We start from the raw sequence: 13766 nt of genomic DNA on the forward strand, positions 1-13766 counted from the left end.
TGATGAACTGAGTTTTCTCATAGAAGAAGAGGCTAATGCAGGGTCTAGTGTCTGATTTAGACTCCAGCTTGATAAACTAGTCGGCCTGGATTCAAGTCTCCAGACTAGCTGAGGGTGGTTGCGTGGCTATGAATAATAATAATGGGCAAAACTTGACATGTTGTTGAATTGCAAATAAGTATTGGGACAGCCTGAACAGTGAATTGTTGCTTGAAATCTGCTTGACTGAAAGCTCCAAATAGAAGCTTGTCTAAATTCCTGGGTTTTTTTTCCTTCCCTGTGCCTGTAATGATGTCTGAGTAGTGGACTGCGGCTTCCAGTGAAACCTTGCAGCTTCAATATGTAGGTTTGGGGATAGATAAGGGATGGCCTAACAGCCGTATCTGAGGTCTGTGTTCTGGTTACGTGGTAGCTTGGTGGACTGGGTTCACCCTCCTTCCATCCTGTATTTCATGGTTTTGGATGACGTGAGGAACTGCTGTTGGTGTAATACATGCTGTTAGAACAGCCAAATGCTGCCCAATCTGAAAAAAGCTCCAACAACCTGGTAGTTGCTTTCTCCTTGTGAGAGGGAAGGATGTATTTTGTAGCCATGTGTGTGGCTCCGTGTGAAGCTGAAGACTGTCCCCTTTGCAAAAGTCTCCATGGATTGTAGTAAAATAGCATTTGGCTGAAATCTTGCTGAAGCTGGACCCATGGTTATATATATATAACCCAGGTTATTTGGTATCTTTCTTTCTTATCTTTTCAATTGTGGCTTGTAAATTGAGGTAGAAGGCAGAAGAGCATGGGAATGTTATCATTTCTATATAAATGACTTCCCTGATCTTTAGACATTGGTTAATATCTGTCATGACCAAATAAGTGCTTTATCCTTTAGACTGCTTGTCTGTGGATACTCTTCTTAATACATGAGTGCATTGCATGTGAACTAAGTTCCTTTTGAAGATCTTCTGAGGCTCTGAGTTTACCCAGGGAGTTTGTTGATCACCAGTGGGTTTGAGCATGATGTCTTGCTTCTTACTATGTGATTTTAGAGTGAAACACAAGAATATTTGAGCATGTATAACTATTTGGGAATTCATATGGAAATAAATATAAACATTTTTATTGCAAGGGGGACAGCGAGCGTTTTGAATATTGCTGAGATAAATCGACTATATAATAAATGTTCTGTTTAAGTGAATGTTCACTTGTGTTCCTGCCCAATTATGAGCAGCAACTCTGGCAAGTTCCTTCTAAGAACTTCTAGTGAAAGATCAGTGATAATTACTGGGTTCTTTTTCTCAAGGTCTGCTATTCTGAGGGAAGGAGAGAGGAGAGAGGTGACCTTTTGTAACAGCCCTGGAGTTTGCTGCTGCAAGAAGAATAGTATAACTCTTGGTTTAAGGAATTTACACCCTCCCTGTCAGAACATACTGTGTTCCTAATTTTGATAAAGAAAACTTCTGACTCTGTGTATTTAATTTCTTTAGCTGCTGACTTCATGATGATTTTAATTGGAAAAAAAGCGCCCTGAATTCCAGAAATGCTTTACCACAGTTAATGATATCTCAGCACTTGGCTTTGGGAGTGGGTGAAGTCATTGAGCTTCCCCAGTGGGGAACTAGCTGCTGGTTGGAAACTTTGCATGTTTGTTGGTTTTAGTGAAATCATGGATAATATTTACTGCTTTCACAGGCTTTGATATTAATTACATGCTGATTCTGCTGATTTTGTGACATTCAAATTGTAGAGATGGAAATACTTTAAAATTACAAGTGTTACATAAGGCTAGGGGTTTCTGGAGCTAACGTGTTCTATGGGCTTAAATGAAACAGTGCTAATGGTGTTAACTATGCTGTCTGCTTTTGTCCTGTGAACTCTTGTCTTAAGCAATTTGAATATAGGCCAATACTTTACTTTTCTGTTGTTTTTCTTTTCAGGCAAATTTTGAGGGGTGAGCAGGAGGTACCATCTCCCATGGGCTTAAATGAAACAGTGCTAATGGTGTCTATGCTGTCTGCTTTTGTCCTGTGAACTCTTGTCTTAAGCAATTTGAATATAGGCCAATACTTTACTTTTCTGTTGTTTTTCTTTTCAGGCAAATTTTGAGGGGTGAGCAGGAGGTACCAGACTCGATGATTTTCCATCGAAATGTCGGAAAAGTCAGGCCAGAGTACAAAAGCAAAGGATGGAAAAACGAAGTATGCAACACTCAGTCTGTTTAATACTTACAAGGGAAAGTCACTGGAAACTCAGAAAACCACAGGTGAGTAAGCTGAGTTCAGTTTTGCATTCTGTTTCATCATTACTGTAGTACTAATTAAGAGTGCAAAGTATATAAGCGCTTCACCAAAGCAAGATTTTTTAATATTTTTTTAACTGCATGATACAACAGTTAAGTGGAAGAATTCTGGAAGGCAGTGCTGATTCCAGTTTCTGGTTAGTTGTAGGCAAGAGTATCAGTTCAGGGAGAGAGCATTTGCAGTCTACTATGAAATAGAATGTAGGTAAATAAAAACTGGTGTGTAGCTGCAGTCTCCATTTGCTATCAGCATATGACACACCATTCTCCAGCTGTGCCTTTTACTGTATTTCAGAAAACTTTTGTGATACTGGAGGTGTTTGATTAACAAGAAGGCGGTGCTGACTTTCAGATTGGGTGCTTTGTCTGGTTTGCAGACAAACACTGGGTGAAATTTATACTGACCTTTCAAAAAAGGCCACTCTGGGCCTACTTTATAATGATTGCTTGGATTGAGACCCCTGGGGGAATGACACGCTGATTCCCACTCTCTTTTGAATTATGAAGGATTTTTAATTTCTAATTCTTATACTCTCAAATTTTTCTGAGTTTCTTGCAAAACACTGAGTTGTGTAGATTTGCAGGAACACCACCTGCTAAACAGCATTGTTAACTTTCACTTTCTGTTTTGGCATGCAGTTGCTGCACGCCATGGATTACAGAGTCTTGGAAAAGTTGCTATTTCAAGGAGGATGCCTCCCCCAGCAAACCTCCCCAGTCTCAAAGCAGAGAACAAAGGCAATGACCCTAATGTGAACATTGTGCCTAAAGACGGCACAGGATGGGCTTCAAAACAAGAACAACACGAAGAAGAAAAGTAAGTGACCAGTGAGGTCTGGGTTATTTTGCTCTGCTATTTCTCTCAAGTTTTCCCAAAACTAGGGCTGGGCAGGGACTGGTAAGAAAGTGGCTACACGTGACTGTCCTCAAGATAGCTACCAGAGAAGTAATAGCACCACTTTAATTTTTGTAAGGAATAATCTTGCTTTTAGGAGGATAGTTAATTTTATTTGTTTTTTAGGAAAAAAAACAAAACAAAAAACCAGAAAGCCCCCCAAAACCAAAGAAAATCCACAAACATTCCTCACTTAAGTTGAAAGCAGTATGCTTTTAAATTCCATATGAGGGGATGAGCGTTTTCTTTAGCAACCTGATGTGGCTGCCTTTCTGTAAATTTTGATGGCTGCTTAAAGGAAAAACCGTAGCACATTTTTGTGCAAAAATCTGTTTAATTTAGTGTGATTGTGCCTGATATATGGCAGAGGAATCTCAAAAACTCTTGGTTTGGATGTATTTGTTTCTATATCTGCTTTATTTTGCTAATGGTTCTTCATATTTGCACTTTATTTGGTTAGTATGCCATATGTTATACAGACACAAAATTTTTCTGTCTTAAACTTTACACTATTTCACACTCCCCCACTATATGATATAAACAAAATAGAAGTAATGGTGATGTTGATGCACTGCTGCATACTGTGTATAATATAATTTCCCATCCTCTGTACAGTTTCATCTGCTAAGTTTTTCACACCTGTATAGGAGATCAGCTAAAAAAAATAGAGAGACTAAAACTTCTTGATATCTAATTAGAAAGTATTTTAAAGCAATTTTTTTGCCATGTAAGCTTAAAATAGGATATGATTCTCACTACAAAAGTGGAAGTGAGTTTTAAAGTTTATTCTTTGACATATAAATTGTTCTGAAAAACACTTGAAGATAGAGGCACTGGTTGTATGTTACTAGCACTTGTGAAAGCAAAAAATGATGAAAGCTTTTCATCCCTTCTTGCTCTCCCTTTATTTCTCCTTGTATACTTTTCTATGTGAGATGCCAGTTTTTGACATCTGAAAAGCTGTTAGACTTCAGGAGTATAGTGTGTGTTTAGCTTTTTATTTTAAGCTTCTGAAACTACGAATTTGCGATTTTGTGCCCAGTGTTTTGTATGGCATTATAACAGCATCTTCCTGTACTTCAAGGTCACTTAAACTTTGTCTAGTTAAATCTGTTGAGCGAGTAGCTTGTTTGACTAAAACACATTTTATCTGCATCTTTGTCTTCCTTTCCATAGCCTACTGCATGTGTTAGAGGTGTATTGCAGTAGTTGATGATATATTTAAAAATAAATAAAAAGCTGTCCCTTATCTGCAATTGGAAGGTGTTTGCCTTCGTATTTTCACATGCATTATTCTGATAAACACCTCAAAGACCACCTGCAAGTAAAACTAGGGGTAGGGAAGGGATTTGTTCACAGGAACAAATATATATGCCCAGGCCATGGGCCATTCAGACCATCTAATATGTTTGCTCAAGTCTTCAGACCATTTTTGTGTAACTACTGCTATATTTCTCCAATATTTCAACATGCTCATAAATGCTGCTGTTCACATGTAAAGCATTTTGGTATCCTCTCACAAGTATTGTGGATAAAGGTAGCATCTCAATATCAGCTTGCTTTAGTTTAATTCTTTTTTTCTTGTATCACTCCATTGGAGTTCACATAAGTGACTTGTTCCCTGTAAGTATGAAAAAAAATTTTCTGCTGCTTTCCCAAGTTGTCACTCTTTTCTGTGGGTGTTTCCTCAGTCCCTTTTTCCTGGATAGTGCAGCTGGTCATGTATTGATTTTATTAATTCAGCTAGCACTAAGCTGAGTTTTTTCCCTCGTCAATACCCACAACTGTAGGACAGTGTTTGGATAACTGAGATGATAAATGGGCTTGGCTTTCAAACAGAGTAGAATTGCAAGAAATGAAAGGAATAAACTCTTAACGGTCTTGTTCCTTGTTTCACTTCTGTATGACAAAGTACAACTATGCAAGTTACAACTTCACTAAAGTCTGCTTTAGAAAATCTGCAGCTGTAAGAAAATACAGCTAAGTGGAAACAGAAAAGATGAGGATTTTTTTGAAAAAAAAAAGTCTTTGTAATTTTTGTGAACACATGAAAATTGTGTTCAGTTATCCTTGTGAGAAGCCAGTGTTTCTGCCCAGCAGTGATTTTTTTTTTTTTTTTTTTTTTTTGATGTTTACCTCTGTGTCAGTTCTGAGACTACCCTGTAGAGCTTTGGGTTGATTGCTGCAGAACCCAAATGGAACTGGCTTCTCAGTGGCAGTCCTCAGAATTTAGGATCTATTCAAAACATTTGAATCTGTTTATTTTACGTTAACTGACATGATATTGCAATAATTATCTCTTTACTGGTATAATAAAGTGATTCTAGACTACTGGATTTGCCCCATAATTCCTATTTTATCAAAAGTTATTACTAATGAGCTGGAGGTTTTGACTTGTGGATGCTAATGGTTTGGAGTCTTACTGAATATGTAGATTTCAGAAAGAGCTACTACAATATCACTGAACCTGTAGACATGAAAGATCTCCAAGAATATGCCTGGCTTTTATATTGGACAAAATGACTGCTTATGTCTGCCACAGGATGGTGAATTTGAGACTTTGTTCCTAATAGACTTCTGGGCACCAATTCATGATACCCATAAATTTTTGTGTCTCTTTAGTTTTCCTTATCAGGTCCTTTCACTTAGTAAGTTCTGACATACTTAACTTCTTTCTCTCAGTTTATGGTGGTCTTTAAATGCTTTCCCCTTGTAACTCCTGAGGCGAGAGAACATTATTCCAAATTATTCCCTTCCGAGGTTGTAGATTGATTGGTTTTTCGATTGTCCAATGCGCTACTTCAAAAGTTATAATTCTGTTCATACCTGACAGCATTTTCTGCCCAACCAGTTTCATTCATTCCTTTCCACATTGGGAAATCTACTTCTGAAAGAATTAGCTAGAAATTCCCATTTTTAACTGTAACTATAACAACTCCTTTTGTATAAGAAAATCTTTTTCTGCAGAAAAGTAGTTACTGGTTCTTCAGCTGCGTAGATACCTCATTTCATTGACTTGTTTGCAGTAGTAATCCTGAAGAAGTTAACTCTGCACTCACACATTGACAAATGCTTTTCCTCTAATTCCAGGCAACCAGACGTGCCGCAGACACAGCCAAAACCTGCTGTTCCTGCTCCTCCAGAAGCAGCTCCTGTTGCCAAATCATGGGCCAACACCAAACCAGGTGGACAAGATGGTAAGTGATGTTGAAGGTAGAAGGATTCTTGACTGGCCTACCAGGCTTTGAATGCTGCTGTGAGAGACTCACGGACTCAACAACCATTTGAGTCTTGATCAGGCCATCTGGGACTACAAATGCTGTGGAAGTAACTTTCTTAGTTGGAAGGTGAGCCAGTCCCCTGTCACTGAAGTGAGCTTCAGCCTGGTTTAGCAGCAGGTTTGACTGCCTTTTAAAGGGCTGGCATAGTCACCTCTTTGGGATTGATAGGGAAATGGTGCAGTCTAAGATCCCAGAATCACAGAATGGTAGGGGTTGGAAGGGACCTCTGGAGATCATCTAGTCCAACCCCCCTGCTAAAGCAAGTTCTAGAGCAGGTTGCACAGGATTGTGGGGTTTGAATATCTCCAGAGAAGGAAACTCCAGAGCCTCTCAGGGCAGCCTGTTCCAGTGCTCTGGCACCCTCAAAGTAAAGAAGTTTTTCCTCTGGTCAGATGGAGCTGCTTCTGTTCCAGTTTGTGCCCGTTGCCCCTTGTCCTGTCACTAGGTGCCACTGAAAAGAGACTGGCCCTATCCTCTTGACACCCTCCCTTTAGGTATTTTATAAGCATTGGTGAGATACCCTCTCAGTCTTCTCCACACTGAACAGACCCAGGTCTCTCGCCCTTTACTTTTAAGAAATGCTTCAGTCCCCTGATCATTTTCGTAGCCTGCTGCTGGACTGTCTCCAGTAGTTCCTTGTCTGTCTTGAACTGGGGAGCCCAGAACTAAACCCAGCACTCCAGATGTGGAAGGATAACCTCCCTCCACCTGCTGGCCATGCTCTTTTTTTATGCACCCCAGGATATCATTTGCCTTCTTGGCCATAAGGGCACAAGACTCAACGACCGTTTGAGTCTTGATCGGGCCATCTGGGACTACAAATGCTGTGGAAGTAACTTTCTTAGTTGGAAGGTGAGCCAGTCCCCTGTCACTGAAGTGAGCTTCAGCCCGGTTTAGCAGCAGGTTTGACTGCCTTTTAAAGGGCTGGCATAGTCACCTCTTTGGGATTGATAGGGAAATGGTGCAGTCTAAGATCCCAGAATCACAGAATGGTAGGGGTTGGCTTTGGATTGACAGGGAAATGGTGGTGACAGTGTAAGATCCCAAAATCACAGAATGGTAGGGGTTGGAAGGGACCTCTGGAGATCATCTAGTCCAACCCCCCTGCTAAAGCAAGTTCTAGAGCAGGTTGCACAGGATTGTGGGGTTTGAATATCTCCAGAGAAGGAAACAGATTGTGTCCAGGTGGGTTTTGAATATCTTCAGAGAAGGAAACTCCAGAGCCTCTCAGGGCAGCCTGTTCCAGTGCTCTGGCACCCTCAAAGTAAAGAAGTTTTTGCTCTGGTCAGAGGGAGCGGCTTCTGTTCCAGTTTGTGCCCGTTGCCCCTTGTCCTGTCACTAGGTGCCACTGAAAAGAGACTGGCCCTATCCTCTTGACACCCGTGTTGCCCCTTGTCCTGTCACTAGGTGACAAAAAGAGACTGGCCCTATCCTCTTGACACCCTCCCTTTAGGTATTTTATACACATTGGTGAGATACCCTCTCAGTCTTCTCCACACTGAACAGACCCAGGTCTCTTGCTCTTTACTTATAAGAGATGCTTCAGTCCCCTGATCATTTTCGTAGCCTGCTGCTGGACTGTCTCCAGTAGTTCCTTGTCTGTCTTGAACTGGGGAGCCCAGAACTAAACCCAGCACTCCAGATGTGGCCTGAATGTGGAAGGATAACCTCCCTCCACCTGCTGCCCATGCTCTTTTTTATGCACCCCAGGATATCATTTGCCTATACACATTGGTGAGATACCCTCTCAGTCTTCTCCACACTGAACAGACCCAGGTCTCTTGCTCTTTACTTATAAGAGATGCTTCAGTCCCCTGATCATTTTCGTAGCCTGCTGCTGGACTGTCTCCAGTAGTTCCTTGTCTGTCTTGAACTGGGGAGCCCAGAACTAAACCCAGCACTCCAGATGTGGCCTGAATGTGGAAGGATAACCTCCCTCCACCTGCTGCCCATGCTCTTTTTTATGCACCCCAGGATATCATTTGCCTTCTTGGCCATAAGGGCACATTGCTGGCTCGTGGTCAACTTGTCCACCAGGACTCCCAGGTCATTCTTTACAAAAGATCTTGAATGTGGCTGTGGTGAGGAGGGAAAAATCTCCGTCAGTGCTTATGATGCATACAATTTGGGCATGGGAAGGAGAACTTTAAACAGTTAGTAGTCATTCTAATCATAATTTCGGAATATTTTGCACAAAGCGTGTGTAGCCTTGCTTCTGTATAAACATCTGCTATAGCAATACTTTTTCCTCTGTTTTAAATTCCTTGGTTATTTTGTTTTCAAGGTGATAGTGTTCAAGTAGGTCTTTTTTTATGGGAAAAGCATTAGGGGTATGTTTGGGGTGTTTTTTAACATAATTGAATGAAAGGATGGAGAACTATTTCCACTACTGTGAATCTTAGCTTGAGCTTTTTCATTACAGATGTAAGATCAGAGGTAAACCTTTTAACAGATTTTTCTAAATTGCTTGTAGAGTGAGAGGTTACTTAGAATTCCTATTTCTCTGATATGAAAAATAACCTGCGACAAGTTTTATTCTTTAAATTTGAGACTTGTAAGCTTTCTGTGGCTTCCAAGTTGAAGGAGTGAGCTCTCTTCTGGATAGAGATCTTAGAACAGTAAAATCTGAATTGCGTGGAGGTAACTTCTAAGCCATTATATGGAATTTGTTAACATTGCGTAACTTAACAATTTTGCCTTTTTTTGCAGTAAGTATTAGAAGTGACAATTCTAGATTCTCTGCTTTTTGTTCTCCTCTCTAATGCTCAGTGTTTCCTTCCTTGTCAAATACAGGAACTCTCCTCCTTTAAGCTTTTGCAGGAATTTTGTAGAATGAAAAAAAAGGAATTAACACTGCAAAGTGATCTGCATACCAGCCTTTCTGCATAAGCTGATAAGATCATCTCTGTGACACAGGAAATAGTGATTCAGCTCAGTGGCTTCAAAATGCATTTAGCTAATTATTTTGTAGTTACCATGGCAGCTTGTGTGCCAAGCCCAGATGGCGCCCTCATTTTATTCAATTAATGCAGTAGTGGGTTTGCTGTTTCAAGAAGAAAAACAGAATGTGAGTTGGCATCAGCTGCTTGCTGTCCTCCTCAGTTTGAAGCTCGGGATACACCTGTTGTGTTCATGCTTTCCTGATCTGTAGCTGGCTGCTGGAACTTGTAGTTTTTCCAGATGCCTTGTACGTGTTCCAGAAGTTACTCAGCCAGCCACCTCATGCTCTTGTATGACTTCAGTTGAGTGAGGCAAGGCTAAATCCTTCTCTGATGCTGTTGGTGGCCATATAGAAAGAAAAGACTTCTAACATAGTGGCAGCGTGTATTTTTCATGCATTGGTTAAAAGTTGGGGTTAATTGCTACCATAACATCTATGAATTCGTTAACTTCTTTCTGAACCGTTAGCTCACAATCTGGCTGTTTCAGGTTAATAGCTGAAGTGCTGTCAAGCAGATCTCTGAAGGTGCTATTACTTAGCAATTAAAACATTGTTGCTGTTACTGTGTAGACTTGAGCAGAAAAAGATTTTTTTCAACATTCGTAAAGCTCACGAATGTTGCATGGCACAGGACCTTTGAAGAGGCCCCCTTGCCTGGCAGGCCATCTGGTCAGTGACTGCAGATTTCATTCCCCTGAAGCAAGTAATTGGATGTAGCTGCTTGGGAATGTCAAGAGTCCAGTGCCCATTAACAAAAAAGAAGTTAGTGTTATGTGTAGTAGGTGAAGTTCGAAGGGAGATTGAAAGATTTCAAGGCAATTTGTAGGCACAGGGGTAAATGTGGTATTTTCTGCCATGCCTTTACAAAGTAAGTACAAAGAATAAGGAGTTTCGCCTGTGCTTCACAATTAATCTTAAAAAAAAATCAGAATCCCTGTGTTTTATTGTTATGAAGGCTTCTTTCACAGGTTGGGGAGAACAGACACTTTTCTAGCATCTAGAGGATTGGGGATTTTGGATGGCATCTGTTCAGATCCTTTTTCTGAATTTGCCCTGTAGCCTAATACGATGCCTCTTATAGTAGCCAGTAGTAAAGACGATGTGTGAACAGGGTGCTGTTGGAACACAAATCTTCCCTCAGTAAGATTATTAGTGATTTGGTACTAGAATGTTATTGACCTAATAGGTCGATATCTGTTATGTGTATTGGGGGAGTGCCAGGGGAATTGCTTCAAAGTAGATGCTAACAAAACCTGCTAAAGGGCAAGACAATCTGTATTTGTGCTTTCCTACCATGTGCAACAGAAGTCTTAAATTCCAATCCAGAGTTATGATGTCAAGGGTTTTAGAAATCAAAGAATGCTACAGTTCTGATACTTTTCTCATAATGTAAAAGCTGTGGCCTTTTAATGCCCTGATTTGTTATTAGAACCATAGTTAAGGGCTTTGCAATAATATAGCTACCCATTCTTGGGTTGACAAGAGTTGTAGAATAAAATCGGGGAAGGAGGGAGGGGGAAGTGTTAACAGAGCTGAGGGAACTTCAAGTACTCCCATGTTAAGTCTTGTTTCACTGTCCATTATTGTGCTCTGGTGCTTCCAAGTTTTTGTCAGCACCAAAAATTCTGACAGGCCTAGTAAATTCAACAACTTTGGTAGCAAATAAGAATGCTTTACAAGGATTGATCTTTGCTTATGTGAATTGTGTTACCAGTAGACTGATGTGGCTTTAACTTTCATTTTCTAAGGATGATCAGGCTTTTATTTCTTAACTGACTACAATTGTGATTTTTTTAATATCTTACTGTGTAGGTCCAGCTCTTCCAGTAAATAGTTATTTCCAGCAAGAGTTTCCCAGTCTGCCGGCAGCTGGGGATCAGGAAAAGTCAGGCAAAGAGAAAGATTCACCTGAAGAGATCCATGGATCAGGACCCAACTTGCGACCACAAAGTAAGTATATACTACAATTTTTTGTGAAATTGCATGGGTTTGTGTGCAACTCATTTATTACAAGATTACTTGTGCCTTTTTTTTATTACAAAATAAAATTATTAAATGGTTGTTTTAATCAACACACTCCTACATTGAAGAAATGGATTTTTGGGGCTGTCTTCTGCTTTCCTGTGTTCATGTTGTGTAGAAAATAAGTATTTAATCCTATCTTACAGTTACATTTTCCCAACCTAGTCAGTACTCCACTTGTGCTCTGAGGAACATCTGTTAGTTGCACAATACTGGAATTTCCTTATTTCCAGCTACTAGATGTCTCAACGGCTAAAATATGCGTTTAAAGAAATCTCCTAATATTAACTAATTATATAAATCAGAGATTTGTCCCCAGATGGTTAGTACTCATAAGAGAGTAGCCTGAAAAAGCCTGACTGGGAAGTGTGATGTATGGGATACCAAAAGAGTGGACTGTGATTTGAAAGGCTGAGGCATCTTTAGCTTGTGGCTGAGGTGTGCTGACTAGCTGGATCTGTTTCAGCTGTGGGGGCTTAGATCTAGTGAAAACAACCATAACAGTGCTGTTTTTAACATGTCTCTGAAGAAATGTGTGGCTTCCAGAGATCCTTTTAATGGGGAGGTGTTTGGGATTCTGCATGTTGCCAGTGAAAAACAGGATTCCTTTCTTCCTCAAAAATTTGCTTTTGATGAAGTTTGATGGACTAGGGACCCCTTCCTGCACTGTAGGTGGCACTGTATTGTGGCAGTGGTAGACAAGGTGTGCACTGCTGTTGGAGGGCTTGAGCTCTCAGGGAATCCTTGACTCCTTTCTGTGTTACAGGCCTCAGTTTTCATTGATTTGTTTCAGTCAGCTCCTGCAGACCAAGGCCAAGTGCATGTTCATGTCATCACTAGTTTTGATGTGAAGAATAAGCTTTCAAGAAATCTAAGAGATGTCCAACACCAAATTAGGAGAGTAGCAATGTCTGTCTGTTCCAGCCCTCCGCAGGCAGTTGTAGTTTTGGTCAGTACTGTACGTTCTATATTAAGCCCTTCTTTCAGGTCTGACAGCAGAAAGCTGAACGAACTTGGCAAGTACTGCCCCTTTAACAGCTGTGCTCGCAGGCAAAGATAAGTGGAAGAAGTGTAATGGATATCTAGGAGTGTAATTTAGCACTGCTTAGAGGGTTTGTGCCCCTAAAAGAGCATTATTTACAGTGTGGGCTTGTGAATTGTTGTTGATCCCCACGGATTTGAGAAGTGCTGCTAAGTTTACTTTTTGGGGGGGGAGGAGGGGGCTAACCCATGCTTTGTAGGCAGAAACTCCTCAGAATGGACTGCCTGGCACAAGTGATGGGTTATAAAAATCCCTTACTTTTCCTGACTTAGACATTCACAGCCAGATGTAGACATTTTCTTGGACTTGTAGACATTCACACCCAGAAGTACAGCCCTCATCACTTCTATTCCATCATTATGAGATAGGCATGCAAGCCAGACTCTGGATATCTGTCTTCACTTAGAAATATAATGCACAGGTATACGTCATTTTGAGCTGCTTGAGAGTTTTGTGGCAGGTCTTTGCTGCTTAAGAAGCTTGATCTGTCCCTTGACAGCATCTTCACATTGAGTCAACAGTGGAGCACTTACCACAGCTAAAGCTGTTTTTTTTCTCTGCTGTTATCAGTATCCTTCCCAAATGGCATTGTGTTTTGGAAGGTAGAGTAGGACAACTGGAGCAGTCTATAAATTTAACCCTTGCCCTTTAGAAGCGCAGCTGGATGTAGGGATTAGCTGAAAAGGATTAGAAAACAGCCCCTGTTTTCTCAAGTGGCCATTGCTTGTTTCAGTACCAAATATGAACATCTGTTTGCATGGAGCGCTGAGTCACTGAAAACTGGGTGGGAAGAATGTGTTTTTCATTATATTGGTCTGTAAATCTGTAATATAAAGTTTGTCCTTGTTTTTTTCTCGTACTGATTCTGTCCATGCAGATGCTACTAGCTGGAGAGACGGTAATAAAAGCAATTCTCCCACTTCTCCAACTGATCAAGAAGCTAAGACTCTTGGGCAGGAAGATGGTAACGCTACACCAGCAGAACAAAACGATGGCCAGAAGGCAGCAGAGAAGAGGGATATGCGTTTACCACAGATCCCTCAGCCCAAGCTGAATGGCCAGCAGCAACCACCTCTCTCATCTCAGTACAGGGCAATGACACCACCTTATGTAAGTGATGGTTACCTGAAAAGTTTTAAGCAGCAGGGGCTGATTGTTTGCTAGTGTGATTTCCTTATTTCCCTTTCTCCTCCCTCCATAGAACACTTAGCAGCTGTGCTAGAAGGGTGGGATCACAACCAACTCGTCAAAGGATGTGGCTACCCTGTTGCTGGTCCTGCTGCACGGAGTTTGAACTT

At 40.8% G+C, this 13766-nt stretch overlaps 1 protein-coding gene across 13 annotated transcripts in view; it reads left to right on the top strand.

Moving 5' to 3' along the window:
• Positions 1-2086: 2086 nt before the first annotated feature.
• The window catches only part of PRRC2C (proline-rich coiled-coil 2C), a 61925-nt gene continuing 50245 nt past the window's right edge, over positions 2087-13766 (top strand). For 11 of the 13 annotated variants that reach the window (XM_014943420.1, XM_014943424.1, XM_014943427.1 and 8 more), the window contains exons 1-5: positions 2087-2251; positions 2927-3104; positions 6273-6379; positions 11217-11354; positions 13331-13578. In XM_014943420.1, coding sequence (XP_014798906.1) covers positions 2137-2251; positions 2927-3104; positions 6273-6379; positions 11217-11354; positions 13331-13578 — 786 coding nt within the window. In that variant the 5' untranslated portion in view covers positions 2087-2136. The remainder of the gene's footprint in view (positions 2252-2926; positions 3105-6272; positions 6380-11216; positions 11355-13330; positions 13579-13766) is intronic. The other 2 variants (XM_014943423.1, XM_014943432.1) reach the window with 1 other exon arrangement.

This window comes from Calidris pugnax, unplaced genomic scaffold (genome assembly GCF_001431845.1).
Source record: "Calidris pugnax isolate Ruff unplaced genomic scaffold, ASM143184v1 scaffold63, whole genome shotgun sequence".
Taxonomy (NCBI): Eukaryota; Metazoa; Chordata; class Aves; order Charadriiformes; family Scolopacidae; genus Calidris; species Calidris pugnax.